The sequence below is a fragment of the Dermochelys coriacea genome, chromosome 10 (assembly GCF_009764565.3).
Source record: "Dermochelys coriacea isolate rDerCor1 chromosome 10, rDerCor1.pri.v4, whole genome shotgun sequence".
Taxonomy (NCBI): Eukaryota; Metazoa; Chordata; order Testudines; family Dermochelyidae; genus Dermochelys; species Dermochelys coriacea.
Window position 1 is genome coordinate 57,214,728 of NC_050077.1, and position 21,617 is coordinate 57,236,344.

Consider the following 21,617-nt stretch of genomic DNA (forward strand, 5'->3'; position numbering starts at 1 on the left):
CGTGCTTATTTTTCCCTCTACTGTTACTCACACCTTCTTCTTGTCAACTGTTGGAAATGAGCCATCCTGATTATCATTACAAAAGGTTTTTTTTTTCCTGCTGATAATAGCTCACCTTAACTGATCACTCTTGTTATAGGGTACGGCAACACCCATTTTTTTCATGTTCTCTGTGTGCGTGTGTGTGTGTGTGTGTGTGTGTGTGTATACATACATCTTCCGACTGTATTTTCCACTGCATGCATCAGATGAAGTGGGTTTTAGCCCAGGAAAGCTTATGCACAGATAAATTTGTTAGTCTCTAAGGTGCCACAAGTACTCCTCGTTCTTTTTGCTGATACAGACTAACAAGGCTACCGCTCTGAAATATTGTAAGAAGCTAATTCTGCACCCATCCCATTATCTCACATGATTGTAGAAGTCCCACTAACAACAGAACTGGCCCAGTTCTATTGTGTGGGAGGGCAATTTGTGAGAAGCCTGCATACTCCCTGAATTCCCTTGACTGCAGAGCACAGGGAGTTTTGGAGCTTAAGGAGGGGCATGACCACTGGATCTACAAATAGTCATCCCACCCTTCTTCTGTGTAGAGGAACTGCAACAGTTGCAGGTACAATAGTGCCCCTGGAGGCACTTCCCTGGTTCTCTAGGTCTTGAAGGAGAGGGAGACAGGAGGACTCCTTCTCTCCTCTGGAATGTCTTTAGAGCTCTCCATTTACTCAGGCTGTGTGTGGGTTCTAGGATGTCATCTTGGTTAAGGAAGCTAGCAAAGCCTCATAGATTCTCATGTGTAATTTACATAGGGCTTATGTAAGAGCAAGTATAAAATGTGCTCCTTGTCAGTTCAGTTTTAAGTAAGGAGTCTGTGTGATTTTTGAATAGTTTCCCTCATATTTTTTTATTTTACAAAACTTGTTTATGGTTTGAAATATATAAAAATACATACATATTAATTGGGATGAAAAATCAGGAAGGAAAGAAACACTTTGCACTCTAAACTTAATTATTTGGTATATAAGCTAACCATATTTGTAACTACTATATCAGCTTGAAGATGCTTGTTAACAAATATACCTTCACAGTAAGATTCTGTCACCCTTACATTGAACAGCCTCTTATTTGTCAAATAGCCTGATTGGAGCTGTTATTGGAGTAAGATACTACTTGAATGTGAATAAGGGGGAAAGAACCTAAGGACTTGTCTAAACAGTATTCACCAGAAGGATGTGAATTCTAATGTGCTCCAACAAACGATGCACTAATTAGTTGGTGTAGACCCTGATGGTGCACAAAAATAGTCCCTTAGTGGGTGTTTACCTAGTACTGTGTCCATAGTGTGTACTATTTTAATGTGTGCGAGAAAACTTTTGATGTGCAGTAGCAGGGTCTGCAAGGGCCAGTTAGTGCACAATATGGTGAAGTATGTTAGAATTCACACCCTTTGGGTATGCATTGCTGCACATTCATTTTCTATTTAAAGGGGGAAAATGAGTTTGGAGTATTGGGAGAAAATTCTGCAATGGAGCCAAGTCACCAAGATGAGGTAATAGGTAGTTGAAATTGCAATCTGATGAGTGGAGTTTAAGTAGAAATGCATTTAAATTTAAAGATTTTTATCCTTCTGAAAAAATATAATGAATCTATTAAACCCCACCACCACATCTGTTACCTTCAGGGAGATCATTAACTCAGGGCTTTGCAGACTTAGAGAAAATCTAGGTGAAATCACTTTTCTAAAGAATATTGGTAGGATTCTCAACAGCTAATAGTTTAGGGACCCAATTGTACAAAATAGTGGAGTGCCTTCAGTTCCAGATGAAATTGATGGGACTTAGGAGTGTTCAGCACATGGCAGGATTGGGTCTGAAGATAAGCTCATGTCTGACTGCTCATTCAGAATCATTAAATTATGTACACTGATATACAGTGCATGCATTTGTGAAATAATTTAGGGTCAATCATTAAACAAACAAGTAGTCCCATTGAAACAAATAGGATTGCTCATGTGATCAATTTTTGCATAATCAGGCCCTATATTTTTATCTATATATAAAATTGTTTTTTTTGTTTCCTTTTAATAAAATAAAAAAAATCCACTTGTTTAAAAAAACAATCATGGCCTTTCCAGTACTTTAAAGGAAATCCCAATGTTAACACTGTATATGTCCTAATATTTGTAATCCAGACAGAAGTGTGTTTCACTTTTATCTTTTTTAATACCATCTGTGGCAATGAAATAAAAGAAGAGCTAGAACTTCTTACTGTATTTCAGTTTCCAGATGATGAAAATAACATTAAAATACCAGATTTCATATCATTTTTGTCTCCATAAATATGTCCCCAATGCATTAAAAACAAAATATTTGGATTTACCCAAACACTACCTTTTTAGGTGGGAGTGGGAGTGGGAGTTGGAGCTCAGTTGTATTTGGTTTTCTATAAAAGATCGAATATTTAGCTTGTCTTAGCAAAACATAGACTATATGAAATAAAAAGTTGCTAATGCAATGAGAAGCAATCAGCATTTTTAAAAGGGGAGAAAGCAAACCTTGACTGTAAGAAATGGAAATATTGTGTACAACTGTGGAAAGAAGAGGGTGAATTAATTTTAAAAATAAGAGAGAGAAAGGAATACAATTGCCCAAAAGCAAACAAAAATGAAAGAGACATGGCAAAAAATAAGCAGAACTGATGGTTATTGTCAAAAGATCTTCCAAAAACAGACGTTAGCCCTAATAAGGACAAAGCATCAAAAGAAGCTGAAAACTCCCCACAGCACTAGTCCTTCTGTTGGGACATACAAATGTAGTTACATCATATGACTGGTCTAAGCTGCTATTTCTTGGATAATGTTTGCATATTATGAATTGAATCTCTTGAAACAGAATAATTTATTGTTGTAAATAAATGACATCCCATCTGGGCCATTCCTATAAACTTTTAACTGGAAACCAATGGAGAAGCAGATTGACTCTGAATGAGTTTTATGTGACAGGCCTAATGGGCTTCTGGAATCCAACCTCCAAAAATTGACAAAATCTTCCAACTTCACTAATTAAACCAGCATAGGAACTTTATCATCTTAAATAATTAAGGCTTCAAATTAATTAGTTGAATATTTCTTAGAGATGCTGAAGGTCGATAAGATTTTTGTCTCCCTCTTCTGGCACAAAGCAGTATGACTAAAATGACTAGGTAGTGGGGATTTAGCACACCAATATTTACTATCACATCTGTGCTCTATTATGAATGGGAATCACTAATTTTTTTTTTATGCTGAAGTACGAATTATTCCAATTGAACTGGAGTCCAGCCATGGTGTGTTGCTTTAATGCAACCGTATAGCTGTGAGCTTAGAACTCCAATACTGCAGATAGAGAGACAAGATGCATAAGGTAATATCTTTTATTGGACCAACTTCTTCTGGTGAAAGAGACAAGGTTTTGAGTTTACACAGAACTCTTCTTCAGGTCTGGGGTTCTAATGCACAAACTGTTACAGTGCATAAAAGCAAATTGATAAAAGATAGACTAATAGAAGAGTGTTTGACCTGTTCTTGTTCCCATGTGGTGTTTGCATGCCTGGAATTATTTTCCACATGACAGTAAAATCACATGTCTTCTAGACAAAATGGTCTAGAGAGATGGTGTGCTTGTTCTGGACCTTTGCAATAGAGGCACCACTAGGTGAAGGTATGTTGTTTTGGTTAATTAGTAAATGTATAATGGATTTTCAGGGTTTTCTGGTTCCCGCATACAGAGGGTCCATCACTTGGCAGACTCATTTCCTTTCCTTATACTCCCTCCATCCAAGCCACTGCAGGATGCCTAGCAGTGCTTTCTGTTGCTCAAACCTGAACTGTGCAATGTCACTTACTCAGATGATAGACTGAGTGAGGCATGGATAAACTTAACTAAAAGCAGGCATAGTGTGGTCAGATACCGTGCAAGCTTTACCACATAGTACTGCCAAAATCTGCTACCCCCACATTAAGCTTCCTGTCTTAGACCTCTCTTCAGATGACTCAAAATTTTATTGTGGGCAAATACTGACTGCAGACTAAGCCAATTCTGCCCTAAAATCAACAGGATTTCTTAGGGTGCAAGTCAGGGAAGAATTTGGCCCTAGGACCTGGCTTCTAGGCATGTTTCATTGACTATTTGTGGAGGAGTGCTGTATCTGATTTTGCCAGGCAATGTGCACACAGGCCATGGTTATGTCTACATTGCAGGTAATAACCCATGGCTGGCCCATGCCAGCTGATTTGGGCTTGTGAGGCTCCAGCTAAGGGGCTGTTTAATTGCAGTGTAGATTCCTGAGGTGGGAGGGACCCAGATCTCAGGCTGCAGCCCAAGCCAAGAAATCTACACTGCAATTAAACAGCCCCTTAGCCCAAGCCCTGCAAGCCTGAGTCAGCTGGCAAGGGCCAGCCACGGGTTTTTAATTGCAATGTGGATATATCCTGCCATACATTAACAGTTTTAGTTCACTTTGATCTAGTCTTTTTTCAAATGGGTGTAGATCAAAGTGAACTAACGCATAGCAGCAGGATCCACATGGACCGTTAGTCCTTGGCAAGTTAACAGAAAATAGATTCATAGTGCAGCTTGCTGAAAACTACCTATTGTGTAGACAAGGCCTTGGATTTGGGTGGGGAGTCAGCCAGGTGAGGGTACACATTTCCCCATCCCACTTTGTGGCATTCAGAATGAGAACTTTCTCTTTGTATTATTATTTATTTTGGTAGTGGTAAATGCCTAAGGAGATCCTAACTAAAATCAAGGGTTCTATTGTGGTAGGTGAATTGTAGTCCTTTTCTCAAGGAGCTTACAATCCAAATAGTTAAGACAGAGGAGAGAGGACAGAAGTTATTATCCACATATAGTGGGGGACCCCTTTGCACTATGGTTAAACTTTCTTTATTAGTTTAGTTATCAGTTTTATTATCAGTTGCATTTTGCTTTGATTTAGATGCTGTTTGGTCCTTGGCTGTTTTTAACTCTCATTGAAAGATTGAATAAATTATCTAGCAAATGACCTGCACTTGGAACTCACTATCTTGTGCAACTTTTTTCTGTTTTTTAAGAATGTCATTGGATTGAAATGCCTTGCACTGGCACTCTGCCTGATTCACTTTCTCAGTTCTATCCCCTTAGGTTCTTTCTTCATTATAGAGCAGCAGCACTGCTTAGCATTGATCTCCTTACCCAGAGAGTCCACCCTGAAACTCAAAACTTTTCTGTCAGAAATCTCATCAAAATAAATGTTTCCACAAAACATTTGTTTCCACGAACTGGCACTTTCTGATAACACAGTTAGTCCAAAATGTTCCTACCAACTATATGTTTGACTATGTGGATCACTGGCCATTGGTTGGTGATTAAATGCACTGGCTGTGTGTGGGGTTCTTGCATTTTCCTCCTTTCCTCCAACTTGTGTTGATTTCCCTTAATGAAACCCAACTGACATTAGAATTTGGCCCTTAATATTAACATTTTAGTTAGGTTAGACATTGACATTAACGCACTGAAGAATAAACCAGAAAACAGTAGCAGAGTAAAATGAGAACACGTACTACAGGGATGAATACTTTAGGTTGATGAAAGAAAACCTACTACAGTAATATTGGTCACGGTGAATGATGGACATAAGCTAGGATGAAACTAGGATCATATGGGTTTCTCCTACAAAGGGGTATATTAGAGCCTGTCCCAAGCAGTGCGTTGGGAAATAAGACAATGTCTGAGATGACCAAACAGTATTTCCAGGGACTGTTTCCACCATTGAAATGAGAGGGGCTGGTGTGGTGCTGAATGCTTCTGGAAAGTGCAGTTTGCCCTCACGCTTAGTGGAAGTTGAGGGCACTTTCGCATTTCAGGAAGCAGTCAGCGTCTTTTGGCATCGGGCATAAGTTAGTGTCTAATAGCAGCAATACAGAAAAGGAACAAGTACACATTGTATTGCTATTGGATATCAGCAGTAACAAGCAGGAGCCTGAAATGCTGTAATGACATTCTGCTACTGAATGTGTAAGAGCCAGGAAACTGAGATAAGGCCAAACAAGTAAGAGTTTAAACAAACAATGAACTGATTTTTCTTGTTGCTATTCTTCCATTAGGTTTTATTTTTTTGATCTTCACTAAACTTTGGAATAATGCGCACACAGCTGTGGCTGAAATAAAAAGTGTCAGATACATGCATTGCGATGCCCCGGCTTTAAAAATAGACAGGTGGCAGCAAGAGCAGTTTTCTGTTCTTCTTTAAATTTTTTATTTTTAAAGGACCAGACCTGGCCATTCCTGAAGCCCAATTAAAGAGAACAGTCTTAGTCATGAGCAAGTATATGCAGTTGGAGGGTGGTACTGCTTTACTTATTGGAGAAGATGATTCAAAGGTAGTCCTTAAGTAAGTCTCTTGGCCTGTGGGCTGTAGAATATGGTAGTGGAGGAAGGGCTGATTTTGCCATGCTTTTTTATGCTCCCAAACAAACTCTGCTTTTGTTCCCATCCTGCTTTTCACCCAGGGCAACAAAGAAGGCTTTAACTGAAATTTCAATTAAGTCCTGGTTTGATGAGCTTTAGTGTGCTGTAAAGTTGAAATCCCTTCCCTTCTTTTTAGGAAGAGGTGTATTGGAGTTGTGCAGTGGGGTTTTCTTTTCAAGCCTATGTAAATCTCCATTTGAACTAACTTTGTTTTTCATTAAGGAAATGAAATGTGTTTATATTTCTTTTTGACTTGGGGTTGATTGATTTGTTTAAAGCACCTTCCAAGAATAAAAGCAAAGTAACAATTCATGTTGAGGTTTTTTTTCTGTCTTGCATTCATTTTAAAGTAAGTATGGCTGACTGCGTCAATTTGATAAATAGTGTTCTAGAAAATCACCCTTTTGCCTCTTTTTCTCACACTTGCACACATTAGCCTATGTAAGCACACAAAATGCAGAAAAGATCTAAAGAAAGCATGTCAAAAAGCTAACATTAACCATAAGACACTGATGAATAGGGGAAAATTAATTGGGTAGCATGGTGGATTTGCTTACTTGTTGACCTTACTACTGGTAATGACTGATTTCCAACTACAGCCCTGTTGAGAGATTATGACTTCTAAATGAGGTAAAAGTGCTCCGTTGCCAGGTCTTGATAAAATGTGCAAAAAAGCCCCTGTGGTGGTAAATCTGAACAGAAAGAAGTACCTTGACTGGCTCGGTGACCCTTATGAACTCAGAGCTGACATTGACCAGGGGGTGGCAAGAAAAACATTGTCTTATTTTTGGTTATGTTACAATTGTGATGGAAACTTGAACTATTTTTCTGTCTGTGAAATGGAAATCAAGAGCCAGAAAAGAAATACTTTGCTTTATCAGTACTGTTCATTAAAGATGCCTCCATCAATTCATTAAATAGTTATTAGTACTGACTGGCCATGTAAGATAGTGTTAAATTCCATCTATGTTCTTCAGTTATAAGGTAGTTAAAACAGGGTAGCTTGAGCATTACTGCAAAGACTGAATTGGGGTAAAGCAGGCATGACAATGAAAAAGCAGAGATCCATTATGTGGCATGTGAAGTAGTGCCGATATAGTGAGCCTTCTCTGTAAATGTGTCATGGTTTTAAAGAGAGACTGCTTTTGAGTGGAAATGCATCTTCTTGCCAGCTGGTCTGGAAAATCTTCACCTTGAAGTCTTACTCTATTCCCCAAGGTCAGATAGCCCCTTTGTGAAGCCCTGGATCAGATGACATAGCACTTAATGTGCTGCCTGTTGTGGAATCAATCGCTTCACAGCTCATTGCTTAATTGACATTTTATGTACAGTTGCCAAGCAAATGGTGTAGACTGAATGAAGCCTAAAGGATTTAGAGGAACCCAAGAGCTGTGACAAATAATTTGAAAAAAGTTAAGATACATGTGAGGCAAATTAGTAATGGAGCATTCTTTTTTGACTAGCTCGACACCTAGTTTTACAATGGAGTTCTAAGATGCATTTGCTAATGGTCACAGTAAGTTCTAACTATGCACCATGGTAATGATTATATAACACCTACAGATGAGTTCTCACCACTAATGGGGCTCTAGTCACACAACGTGTTCTGCAATCCCTAGGCTTGCAGGGGGCAGTGTGGCAGAGGATATAAAAGAGGCCTCATCTGAGTGAATGAAAGGTCCAAATCCTTCCAAAAGTATTTTAGGCTGTAAGAGGCTTGTTGTACAGTTGTATTAAAACAGCAGTTATCTGTATATGGTCTAAGTTACCAGGTGACCACACAACCTTTCTCAGCTGAGTAACAATCTGAATATCAAAGAGTGGCTGGAGGCTGAGACAGTCATAAGAACTTATACTGTGACATTTAACTTAGTTAAGGTGATTTTGTTAATGCTCTATTTCTGTAATATTGAAGTCAGTTTTACCATGGACTTTAATGGGAACAGTATCAGGGCCTAAATGAGGAAATTAACTAGAAGTAAAGGCCAAAGTTAAGAAATAAAGGCCTGATTCTGCAAAGCAGATGGCTACTTTAAACATGCTACATTACTTCTATAGGAAGTTTATATATCTCAAAACAAGAAAATAAAACCAGAGATGCGAGGAAAGAATACTATAGTTAAATTGCAAACTTATCCAACTACCTGGGAAATCTGCCCAAGTGAAGCCAATACAAAGAGGGACAGACTATGGCAGATAGAAATTTGGAGACTAAAGCTGAATTTTCAAGAACAAATAACCTAATGGATCAAAAGCAAATAAGAAATTAATTTAAATATATTTGAGGAGAAAGAACAGGAAAATCACTTCTAGAGTACTAGTGAGCGAAGGGAGCAAACGTGGAGGATAAGGACATTAGAGAAAAGCTAAATGACTATTTTGCACCAGCTTTTACTATGCAGGGAGATAAGGAAATGTATACTCCAGAGTTGCTGCTCTATAACTGTTGTTTGCAGGTAATAAAAATGAGGCACTATCAGATAGAGGTGACAAAAGAGGCGATGATGGAACAAATGGAGGATTTAAATTATGATAATCAGGACTGGCTGATACGCACTTGAGAATTCTGGACTTTTTAAGAGTAAAGTGTCTGAGCTGCTAACAAAAATATGCCAGTTATCATTAAAATGTATTATAGGATTGGAGGGTTGGGAATGTAAATATTTTGGTTTAAGTGCTAAAGGTGATGTTGCATGTAGCAAACTAGTGAGTCTATCTTCAATACCAAGCCAATTAATTGAAGGTATTGTTTGAAAATAATCTAGCTGAGTAAATTAATATAAGGACAAGCCAGTATAGCTCCCACAAAGGAAAATTGTCTCTCTCCAACTTATTACAATTATTTGAATGGTTTAACCAAAGAAAACCAGTTTCAATTGATAAGGTGTACACAAGTGGCGATTAAAATGAGGTAGTGATGGGCTGAGAGGTAAAGACTATCATGGATTAGAAACTGTTTAAAAGAGTGAAACACCAGTTGAAATGAGTGGTCAGTTTTTGACTTGAAAGCCTGTTAGCTTCTTGGGTCACCCCATTATTATCTTAAGACTGATATGATTTAATAGATTAGAAGATCCTCTTTTGAAGACTTAAAATATCTAGCATTTTCAGGTAAATATCCAAGCTTTTGCAGATCTGGTTTCAAAGAAGCACCTACCAGCCAAGATTCTATCTGAATAGTTTGAAGCTGTTGTGTCTTTGAAAATGGACTGGAAATCCCACAAGTACAGGCTCCATCATGACATTTTCAGTACTTTCTGGATCAGGACTGAAATACCACAAAAGCAGCCTTTTCATGGCATTTGGCACTTCCTTTTGTTTCTGGTTGTGGCTTTCACCTAGGAGAGTAGAGTTGTAGACTTGTTCTTGTAGTTGTCAGAAATTTTATCATACATTAGACATTTGGATCTCTTCTTATTTTATCTGAACTGGTCCCTATTGCCATGTCTGACTAAAATTTTGCCATGGCTTAGTCTTTTAAAAAGGAATATTATTATTACATTATTTTCTACATGTTATGGAGTAGTTGGAATTCTGTAAAATATTTTGTTTATACTGTCTGACTTCAGTCTGGAGAGTAAATGGGACTGAATTAGCATAGAATCTTCTCTCATCTATGGGCAGGTTGATACCCTCTGGGTCAAGCAGAAAGTCATAGAAGCAGCATATTAGTTGCAGCTGATTAAAGTTTATGGTATCTCCTTTTCACAAAGACTAAACAGTGACTTTCTCCAGATTCCAGATGTGCCATTAGGGTCTGATCCAAAGTCCATTGAAGTGAGATGAAAAGATTCCTGTTAGTCTCTAAGGTGCCACAAGTTCTCCTTTTCTTTTTGCGAATACAGACTAACACGGCTGCTACTCTGAAACCTGTCATTATGCAAGGTATGGAACAATATAACTCTGAGTCGGAAGGAAAGTTAAGCTAGTGGCATTTCCCTTGGCAAATAAGGGGTGATTAACCTGCTACAACTTAAACACTACAGAACATTGGAAAGATTGTGACTGGTTAAGTGTATTAACTGACTTGATAGCATGTGATATGTAGTTAGAATATTTCTGTTTAAATAATAAATTGGTACCATAGCTCACAGGATTTTGTTTCTCCTCAAAACAGAATTTAAATCTATGCTGCTGTCACCTAGGAGTTCGGGGGTCAGTGTTTCTTATGGTTTTTAACAGTTTTAATTTTAACAGTGAACACTGGCACCAGACAGTTCTGTAGATTTTACTCATGATGAGATTTCACCAGTTTTTGAACAATGATGTGGGAGAGTTTTTTAAAGCTTTTCTTTGTCCTCTCAGTTTTCCCTCAAACTAAGGAATGACAATGGAAACTCTCCTTTTAAAGTTGCATATTGAAAAACTGAGAGTCCTTTTTAATTTCATCTAAATTATTTAGAGACTGTGTATTCATATATCTCATAAGACATGGAGGTAGTAAGGATATAACCCATTTATGGACCACTCAAACTGGCTATTTCTGGTTCAGCCATATTGTTTAGTCACTGTTTCTAGTTGGCAGTGCCATAGCAGTAGCATGCATTTTTCTTTGATGACAAAGAAGGGAAAATGCTTCTGTACCAAATTAATTTTTCAATCATCAGAAATACAATACAGACCTCTGTGATGGGGTTTACCAGGCCCTTTGAGGCCCTTCTGAAACATCATGGTCCTACCATACCTCACCCTAAAAAAGGAGCAGTAAAAGTGAGTCCTCCAGGCCTGCCTAGAAAGGTTGTGAGGAAGTAGCCAATCAGAGCCCAACAGGCTCTGTTAAAAGGAGCTGCAGGGCTTAAGCAGAGCAGTTGGTGGATGGACAAGAAGGATGAGGAAGACTGGAATTCTCCAGGTCAGCAGGCTTGGGAGAGACCCTGCCTCAAGCAGGGAACAGACAGAACTTCAGCCCTGAGGTAAGGGTGAAGAGGAAGGGGCTAGATGGGAAGAGACCCAGGGAATAGCAGTAGCAATTATTAAAGGAAGCAGCACGTGGTTGCTATTTGTAGGGTTTCTGGGTCGGGACCCAGAATAGTGGGTATGCCCCGAGAAGCCCAAGAAAGGGGCTAGAATTTAAAGGGCTCAAGGATGGGACTAAGACCCTAGAAAGGGCCAACCATTTGTTGAACTTTGTTACCCTTCCCCCTTCCCCCCCACCCTCCCAGAAGGGAACTGAATGTGAGAGGCGACCTGCCTGGAGAGCTGAGTATTCAGGGAGGAAGCTCTCCAGGCAATGTTTTATAACAGGGTAGGGATGGACTTAAAGCTAGACCAGAAGGGGATGAGCATTGAGGCCAGAGACAGGGCTGCAGCCACCAACAAGGGTAGAGTGATTGTCCTTGGTGGACCTTTTTTACCCCAGAAGGGCAGGGCTGGATTAATTCAGGGGCTTTAGGGGCTGCAGTCCATGGCTTTGGGCTAAGGGGGCCCCCGCAGGCCTGTGGGCTGGATGCGGCCCACTGTGTCTTTACATTTGGCCTGCAGCAAGTCTCCACGCCATGGGACAGACACCATTCCCCGAACCTTGATGCCCCCCAGGGCTGGAACTGCGGGTGCTGGCTTGCCGATGTGCCCCTGCGGCCCCTAGGTGAGGGGCATTCAGGGAATATCTGTGTACTGCCCTCGCCCCCAGCGCTGGCTTCACAGCTCCCAAGGAGCTCCTGCCTTAGCCCTGCTGATCCGCCACCCGAGGTAAGCACTTCCCAGCCGGAGCCTACACCCCGCACCCCCTCGTGCACCCCTACCCTAGCCTAGAGCCCCCCCGCACCCAAACTCCCACCCAGAGCCCAAACCTCCTGCTGCACCTCAACCCCTCTGTCCTATCCCTGGCCCTACCCCAGAGCCCATCTCCCCCCCCATCTGGAGCTGCACCTCTCCCACACCCCAATCCCCTGCCTGAGCCCACTCCCCAACTCCAAACCCGCAGGACCCCCACAAAATCTAATAGCCCCAGGCCCACAGGAGAGTTAATCTGGCCCTGCAGAAGGGGTTCATCCATTTTAGATTTTGTGTGATTTAACTGGAAGGCTGAGCCACTGAAGACTTGCCTGATGAGGTTAACAGCTGACATGGAGTGTTGGGATCAGAGAGTGCAAGTTCACACCTGTCTGACAGAAGGCTCTCAGAAGAAGTGAATGCGCACTGTCACAACCTCCTAATAGTTTTCCCACATGGGAAACAGAAATATGCTAATTAATGTCTTCAGACCTGTTTGAATATTCTGAACTGTCAGGGCACTAACCCTTGACAAATCATCTAGGCGGCTGCTAGCTAGGATATTTTCTCCTACTTACTGCCAATGTTCCAGTTACACCCACAGTTTGGAAGAGGTGTGAATGAGAGAGAGCAAGAGGCATGGTTAAGCCTCTTAGAAATTTCAAATGTACCTCAATTCTGAGGGCATGAAACATAGGCTGTTCCTAGGCTAGAATAGCTGCAAAATACTACTATATTCCTGTGCAGTGTCTGGGGAAAGAAAATTCCTTCCCACCCCTATGCTGCCCAAAAGAAAAATGTCAGCATTCAGCTAGGCTGCTTGGGTCTTGTGCTGGCTTCAGGCTGCAAGTCAGTGGACGTTTACGCCACTCTTTTTTTTCCCCCCCTTCAGATTTGTGTTGGACTCAAACTCTCAACTTCACATTTAGAGAGACAAGGTGGATGAGGTAATACCTTTTATTGGACCAACTTCTATTGGTGAGAGAGACAGAAATTGGTCCAATAAAAGATATTACCTCACCCACCTTGTTTCTTGGGACCGACACAGCTAAAACTACACTGCATACCACATTGCATTTGGAAGATTATAATCTCTACCATAAGGACTATTCAACTATCTTTCCTTAATATACTAGTTATTTGGGTTCCCTGAGGCTCCAACAGGCCCTATCAGACTGTTTGTGCACTCACAATTGCAGTAAAGGGGTGCCAAACATAACATAGTTTACATGCAGCTACTCCAGTGGTGAAGTGCAGTGTAATAATAAAACTGGGCAACAAATCATTTGAGGGGAAAATGGTATAGAATCTGGCAGTGAAGAACTATTGTAAATTAATAAACAAACTTTAAGTTACAGCAGGGTCAAGCTGAGGCCTAAACAGCTGGACCATTTCCTTTTAATTGTAGTAGGCACAGTCTATGATATAATTTTCCCATTGTCTGGTTTAATCAAACTGGTAATTCTAGAATGCATGGGGTTTATTCAGGTTATTTTGTAACCCTTTCAAAAAGGGGAAAAGAACAAATAGTATTCAACAGAAGAATTAAAATATACCAAAACAGGTGGCCCTTTAATTTCTTAGTGTGTCAAATATTATTACTCCTATCCCCATCCTGATTTGCACTTTTAATGAATGTTTTTATCTTGGGGGACTGGATGATGTTGGCAGTAATTAATGAGCTAATGGTGCCTTTCACTTTGGGGATGCTAGTTCAAAGCCAGTCCCGACTGAAGGTGACCAAAGCTGTTGTCCTTTGAAGAATGATTTGCAATCTGTGTGTAATGACCTATCTTAACCCACTTCTTCATGGGTAGGCATCCACAACATGAGGGTAGGAAAGGAGTAGTAATAGTTTTCTCTCTATTTGCTGGAATCCTAGTTGGCATTAATTGAATCCCTTGTTGCCAGTAACAGCAGAGAAGTCAAGGATTGAATGGGTAGGGAGAATGAAAAATCTCAGCCGTTCAAGTGGATCCTACAGCTTAGGGATATTGGTAGGGAAGTGTGAAATAAGCTTGCTTGACACCAAACCTGCTCTGGATACATTAACATCTTCATGGGCTAGAGCTGTCAACCTGGCATCTTTCATGAGCACCAAATTGACTTTTTTAAACAATATATATAAATATGTTTCCTCCAAAAAAAATTACTCTTTACAGTACAGTCTCATCTTAGCACAGGTCTCCTTGGAGCTGTACTTCTGCAAGTTGGGGTCAACTCCAACGAAGTGCTCCGCTGAGTTGCTGAATGCCCTCAATTTCCATTGAAACGAGGAGAACATCAGCACCTGTGCGTGATCAGTCCTTCACACAGAAATAGTCCGCTAAGTGTTTAGTTTAATGCCATATAACATTTAGCTTTTTAAAAGAAAGCTAAATGTTATCGGATTTGCAAAAAAAAAATTCTGACTTTAGCAGTCTCCACCACTCCCAATTTATAGGCTTAGTGAACTCAAGTGCTTTAAGAGCCCTTGCAGATTTTTTCCATCATTAATTTAATGCTGTGAAGTGAAAGCTATAAATCAGGGTTTCTCAAACTATATATGGTAGTCACACAAATGGGACTTCATCTCACCTAATAAATTGGGAGTAACTCAAAGGATCTAATAATAAAAAAAAGTAAATGAATTAAAACTAACTTTTAAAAATTCATCAGAACCTGAACCAGCCCCAGAGGGCTCCTGTCCCAGAGGGAAAGGAACTGTTATCTTGTATATGATCACCTTGTCTTTTCATCTTAAATTCCAAACCTCTCCATGTCATTGCAGCTTCCTAACCTGTGTTGTAGCCCAAGAGAAATGCAGCAAGACAGCTAAATGTTGATCCAATAAAAGCTTGTAGTGTTGGATTTACAACTGGCTTGTTCTCAAAAGGCGGGTTACAAATATGTAACAAGAACAGCATGTGTCACAAACTCTTCTATAAGAGGCCAAGAACTTTACCAACATGAGATGTGCTCCCCTTCTCCTTCTGCCCCACACCTCTGCTCTGCCTGGAAAGTGGAAATTGAGCACTTTAAAACAGAATAGGAAGTTCAAGTATTTTCCAGACCAAGTGTGAATTGTTGTTTGAGTCAGACTTCGGGGAATGTTTTTTGCATTGGATGAAGCCCATAGGCCCCAATCTAGCCAAGTACAGATCAGGGTCATAATACCGAGACATCCTAGTGGTGGTAGCAATATGCATTATTTAAAGTAATGTATTCCTTATAGAAGGTGCTGAAGTCCTCTGTTTAGCCACAGACTAATAAGGAATTAACATGGAAAACTTCTTTGATCTGGCCCTCTAGCATATCTCAGCCACATTTTTGAGAAACTACTAGTAGGAATAACAGGGTCATCCAGAGGTATCAGTAATGCAAGTGTTAGTTGCAATATGGGCAATTGGACTGAACTAAGATCATTAACTCAATACATTCAGGCCACTGAACAGCCATGAAATGGTAATGACTTAGTCACTTCACCCAAGGGTTGATTTTAATTGGTGACTTAAAGATGAAAGGCTTTTTATCTTATTTCTAAATCCTTGAGCCATCTGTTTCCTGCAGGAGTTGTGTATTTAATCCGCTGTGTGAGCATTATGAGCAATCTACCCCTTTATAACACTATACCTTTAAAAGTGTGGTGGATAGAATCTCTTTCATTTAAACAACATCAACTTTGGACCATATGTTTTTCATTCATATATAGCGGGATGAATACTCTTCTTCCCATTTCTTTGCCATTGAATTTGGGGACTAATGAATATATGTTATGACCATGGAGACTTCGCTCTCTTGTTGAGAATACCCTCTGAGTATTTCCCATGCTTTGAAATCAATTCTTATTTAAGGAGTACTGTATTTTGGTATCTGGAGAGTATGATCCCTGACATTAAGGTGGTACAGTAGCTTTATTGAAATTAGTTGACGCATTACTATAGTTGCGGTAATAAAACACTTTGTGTTGGTTGCATTTGCAAGAAAGGAAACATTGATATCTGGAGGCTTGTTTTAAAGAAGTGTCTAAAGGCATTTCTTTTTGCCAAAAAAGTTTTCTAGAGACAGAGGTTTGTGCTGATAGACAGGAGTTTATATGACTCTTTTAGAAAGTATTTAGAACATGAGGCTAAGCTGAACACTTGTAATAAGCAATCAAAAATTTAGGGCATATAGTACAGAATGTAATAGGATAGTCTGCTGCACTGCTCAGATATTCTTCAGTACTTGAACTGTTGGTGTTTCATCATGAAGGGAAAAACCTACTATATGGAAATGTTTCTGTTGCTGGTATGGCACCAACAGTGTGCCAGGTGCCTTTACAGACTGGAAGAACACATGGCTTTACCCTGAAGGGTTTACAATCTAGAAAGACCACTTACAGATGAAGGCTGGGTGATGGGCTGGGATGCAACAAAAGTCAGGGGTCTAGGTTTTAAATGTGGGGAGGAGTGGGTGGATGACCAGCTTTGTGCCCCTCAAACAGGAATCACACAAAAGATAAGAGTTGGGGAACTGAATCCAGGGGTGGCTGCTAATGCTGAATCTGTACTGTCACAGGGGTCGTGGTGGGCTGCCCAGGATCAATGTGAAGACACAAAGTTCTTCCTGGAAGTCCTTGTGTCTCTAGTGAATCCGCTGAGATCCAGTCTCTTTGGGAGCTAGAACCTCCGTTTTGTGTTGACAACCCATTCACACCTACCTCAATAGAAGAATTTGGAGAAAACTCCCTCAGGTCCCAATGGGTTTTGCCACATTGGAGGGCCAGCTTGGCCCTGGGTAATTCAACTATAATGTTTAGAAAATGTCTTATTAGTTGCACAATTTTTTGCATGGATCTTTTTTAAACAAATATTTTTGCTCATGCATTATGTTAACAGCTCTTTGAGGAGGGAGTAGAAGAATATCAAATTTCTTTCTCTCTGAGCCTGTATCCCTTTTACTCTGCCTCTAGCACATCCACAGATGTTGCCTGCTGATGTACTGTAACCCTTACATAGTCATGTACTCTCATTTGTATGTACAGATTGCCATCAGCCTTAATATAATCTGTTGTGCCTTCCCACGAACATCCCTTGTTAATACACTTTATAACTTTCTTACCAGTCTACATCAAATGAACCTCCATAATGGTGACAACTCTGCCCGCTTTCATTCCCTAAATAACATATTTGCAGAGCAAACTGGCTATTACTGCAGCTTTTATTTATTAAAGTATTTGACTAGTTACGCACTTTCCAACAGAATCAAAAACATACAAAAATAATGGTCACTAAAACCAACTCAAACAATTGGCAGTGTCCTAACTCTCAGCGGGGACTCACCTACTAATAAATAATAATAAACTGACTACATGTTATATTTTGATTGAGGAGAGAAAACTTCATTGTGACCTGAAGCTCATCAATATCAGTGTTTCTCTCACCATCATAGGGAATGAATTTCAAAGTCAAAGAAAGGTACTAAGAATGCTCTAAAAAAGAAAAGGAGTACTTGTGGCACCTTAGAGACTAACAAATCTATTTGAGCATAAGCTTTCGTGAGCTACAGCTCATGATGAAGTAAGCTGTAGCTCACGAAAGCTTATGCTCAAATAAATTTGTTAGTCTCTAAGGTGCCACAAGTACTCGTTTTCTTTTTGCGAATACAGACTAACACGGCTGCTACTCTGAAACCTAAGAATGCTCTGTTGCTGATCCTGAGCAATTGCCTTCCAGGCACTTTCTTCTTTAGATATGATTTAAGGTGGAATCTGCGCTTTCTCCTCTTCTCCCCCCCCCTTTTTCTTTTTCTTTTTCTTTTTTCTTTTTCATCATCCATGTCTGGGACTTCAGAATCACAGCTGATCTTGTGAAGGGTGTCTATAAGCTGTGGCCCAATTGTACTGGAGTATATTTTGATGGGCTCAGATTTGAGGATGTATTGCCTCAGTTTTGATTTTAGGTCTGGTTTAGGATCCAATCTAGTAAAGTATTTTATGCACATGAATTCAACATGGAACTACGCATGTGCTTAAAGTTAAGCATGTACATAAGTGTTTTGCTGTGTCATGATCTTAGTGGTGTCAGGATCTTAGAGGATAGTTTTGTTCAACCAAAGTATCCAATTTTTAGTTTTTCATTGTACACTGACATTTCTTCCTTAGGGCCCATTGTTGTTTTAGTTATTTAATTTTATATCCCCCAAGTGTGCTTGACTGACAAAAGGGAAGAGACAGTCTTTGCTCTGAAGGACTTTTAATCCAAAGAGAAATCATGTAGACAGAGGAATAGGAACAGGAAAAGGAAGCAACAATCACTACCAGGCGACAGAGCCATGAAATTAGGCATTTATCATGTTAGTTGTATAATATGTGTGTTCCTCTCTTTCTGGGTCTCTCTTTCAGCTACAGTCTTATGTTCAAACTACTTGGAGTGGAGGCCAGGGTTAATAAGGCTGGTGTTTGGAGGAGCTATTCTGTTGTTTAAAAGTCTTCTGTAGAATTGTCCAAAACCAGCAATAATCTTGAGGTTAAAAAAAGATATTTTCCTATCCAATATTTTTTTGATATTATAGACTACTTGCCTACTTGTTTTTTCTCTCTCCAAATCAGGGGTAAGGTCTCAGCCTAACATTGAATTTCTTTTTTTTTAACCACATCTGTAGACTTGGTAGCAGGAACTTACGCCTTTTTCTTTCTTTAGTGAAGGGAAGTCAGAAGTGTGAACTGAATTGCCGAGCAATAGGCTACCGGTTCTATGTGAGACAAGCTGAAAAAGTAATAGACGGCACACCATGTGATCAAAATGGAACTTCAGTCTGTGTTTCTGGGCAATGCAAGGTAAGGCCAGCATCTTAATGTGTGAATTTTAGCAATTCATCTTGGAGTGTCTCTTATGTGTTATGTAAGTTCCAATAATGATTGATGCAATCTGATTTGTGAAAGTTCGGTGTCTTGGTAACTTTACATGTACCTTATATTTTCCATAGATATGAAAAATATGTGCCCTCATCATACTTTAATTATATGTAAAACTAGCGACTGAGAGAATTTTGAAAGGTTGTGTGGAAGTTTCTGACCAGAATTAAGATGGTTTTCAGTGAACTTCTTCATATATTTAGCTTCTTGCAAAAGAGATGTTTATCCCTATGTCAAATTAAACTCCCCAGTAATTTATTAAGCAAAACAATGGAATTAAAAATAAAAAGTAAGAAACCAACTTAGCTTTAGCTTTGGAGAGAATTTCTCAGCTGAAACAGATGGTAAGACTTAATGGTTCACTTTTATTCAATTAAATGTTAAAGTACTTGTCATTTAACCAGCAACACTGTAATTTTTCCTGTCAACCCATATGTGTAGTTAAGAGATGCAAGTTATTCTCCTTACTGGTGATCTAGTGTTCTGTTGGTAGAACACAAGTAATTGTCGATTGGATATACAGTCATTTCTTTAGGGTCCAAATGTGTTGACTTTACACAATATGCTATCTGGATTCTCATCATAAAGGGTAAATGCCCTGCAGCTTCTGTGAGATAATAGCACTCTTATGCAAAATGTGACATTTATGTTTATTTAAAACCTCTGATGCAATAAGATAAGAAAAACGTGTAAAAAGTTCTTATCGGTTGAATTTGCAAAAGAGAGCTTATTTTTTGAGTCTCTGGTATATGGGAAGTGGTTTAGAAAAGAAATCTAATAATTGCAAGTAAGTGGCATTCAGTGTTTGACTGTTTCTAGTGTCAGTAGGCAGAAGAAACATTGGGAAGTTTTTAACAAGGGGTGAAATGTGAATCCAAATATGAAAAAGGAAAAATTTAGTTGTTGCTTTGCCAGAAGAAATCTCAGAAATTAGAAACCTTTTCTATTAGTCTATTAGATTCCTCCTACTTGTATACATCTGGACAATGCCATACATATGTCTGTATTTGTATTTTTAGCAGTACAAGCAGTCTTAGATTTGAGTTTTCTTTGTAGATGATAGATATGTGTGAAGTTGCTTATCAGTAAGGATCCCTTGATCTAAAACTGATTCATAAGGAGCCAGAATTTTTTTTATTAAAATTCTGATTGGTGGCGAATAGTGGAATTGAGATACGGACTTTTTATTGAACCAACAGCCCTGTTTTCCTGATGCTTTCTGCAAATACAGAATATAGGATGTTGTGTTTATATTTGCAAGTCTAGGGTAAAAAGGAATGATGGCTTCTCAGGGGCCTAATGAGAAATATTGTTCAGAATTTTGCCATCATGAAGTTTATATGCAGTCTGTTATTTTCCAAACCTTCGGATGAGATGTCAAAAATCTAATACATGTTCCAAATCCATAGTATAAATATGAAATGGATGCTACCTGGGAGTCTTATGCTTTGTTACTTTATTGTTATGCTGGTCACCTTTGTATTTTTAAAGCTCCTTATTTCAGTAATGTTCAATGAATTGGCATAGCATATCATTTCCAAAAGAACTTAAATGAAACCAATTCTGCCCACTTGGGTAGGTGCTAAAGGCCCTAAAAGCACTCTATACTCTGTGTTGGCTCTCTCCACGTCAGAGTAAAGTGAGAGGGTAAGATGAGCTAAGGACATGCATTGTGTCTCCAAATAGGCAGGAGAAGAAACTCAATTGTTTGCAGATACAATTTAGGTTATTTAAATATTAGTGTACTTGATTCATAGGGACAATCTGGCACTTGGACACTGAAATTATCCATATTGTGTATGCACAAATGGCTAGCTTCAGGAAAGGTTTCCTATTATGGGCTAATAAATCTAATGCATTCAGTAGTGTAATTGTAATCACCGCAATATGTAACATTTCTGCTTGGACAAAAAACCCATCTTCTTTCCAAGATTTAATGTGTGGTGTTAGTGTATCAAAGGGGCAGAATATGTTCTGCTTGCTAGCTTATATCAAATAAGGTAATGTTTTTACTTAATGTTGAATCCTTGCTTTGTGGTTTTAAATCAGAACTGTAACCTTATAGGATCAAAAAAAAAAAGGGGGGGAATCTGTCATGCAGGTATTTAGAAGGTGACACAATAGATTAGTTTATCATGTATGTGCATTAAGGTGATTTAAAAACACTTACGCTTGATAAACTTTAACAGCTCCTGTCAGTGTGCACACAGCAAGTAAGTTGATACAGCAGTTTGCATTTCCATAGTGCTTTCCATTGAAGGAACTCAATTTTTGATTAATACTCACAATGTGTGATGTTGTGTATATGCATCCTTGCCTCAGTTTGTATGTGCATTTAGGGGATTATTGGCTTAAATTGGGCATGCTTTTCTGCAGTCTGCATGTGCATTTGGAGATATGGCTACAACTTGTTGGTTTGAAGAAAAATTAAATTTAAAACCTATTTAATTAATGGACAAATGTGACTTCTCCTCCTTTGAAATTGTGCAAAATGCTGTTCTTGTATGGAGAGCTTTCACACCAAGTACTAAATAAGAGAAGCACCA

General features: G+C 39.2%; 1 protein-coding gene across 3 annotated transcripts in view; it reads left to right on the forward strand.

Moving 5' to 3' along the window:
- Positions 1 to 21,617, forward strand: part of THSD4 (thrombospondin type 1 domain containing 4) — a 600,466-nt gene that overhangs the window by 204,457 nt on the left and 374,392 nt on the right. For all 3 annotated transcript variants that reach the window (XM_043493644.1, XM_038420562.2, XM_043493645.1), the window contains one exon: positions 18,857 to 18,993. In XM_043493644.1, the coding sequence (XP_043349579.1) occupies positions 18,857 to 18,993 (137 nt within the window). The remainder of the gene's footprint in view (positions 1 to 18,856; positions 18,994 to 21,617) is intronic.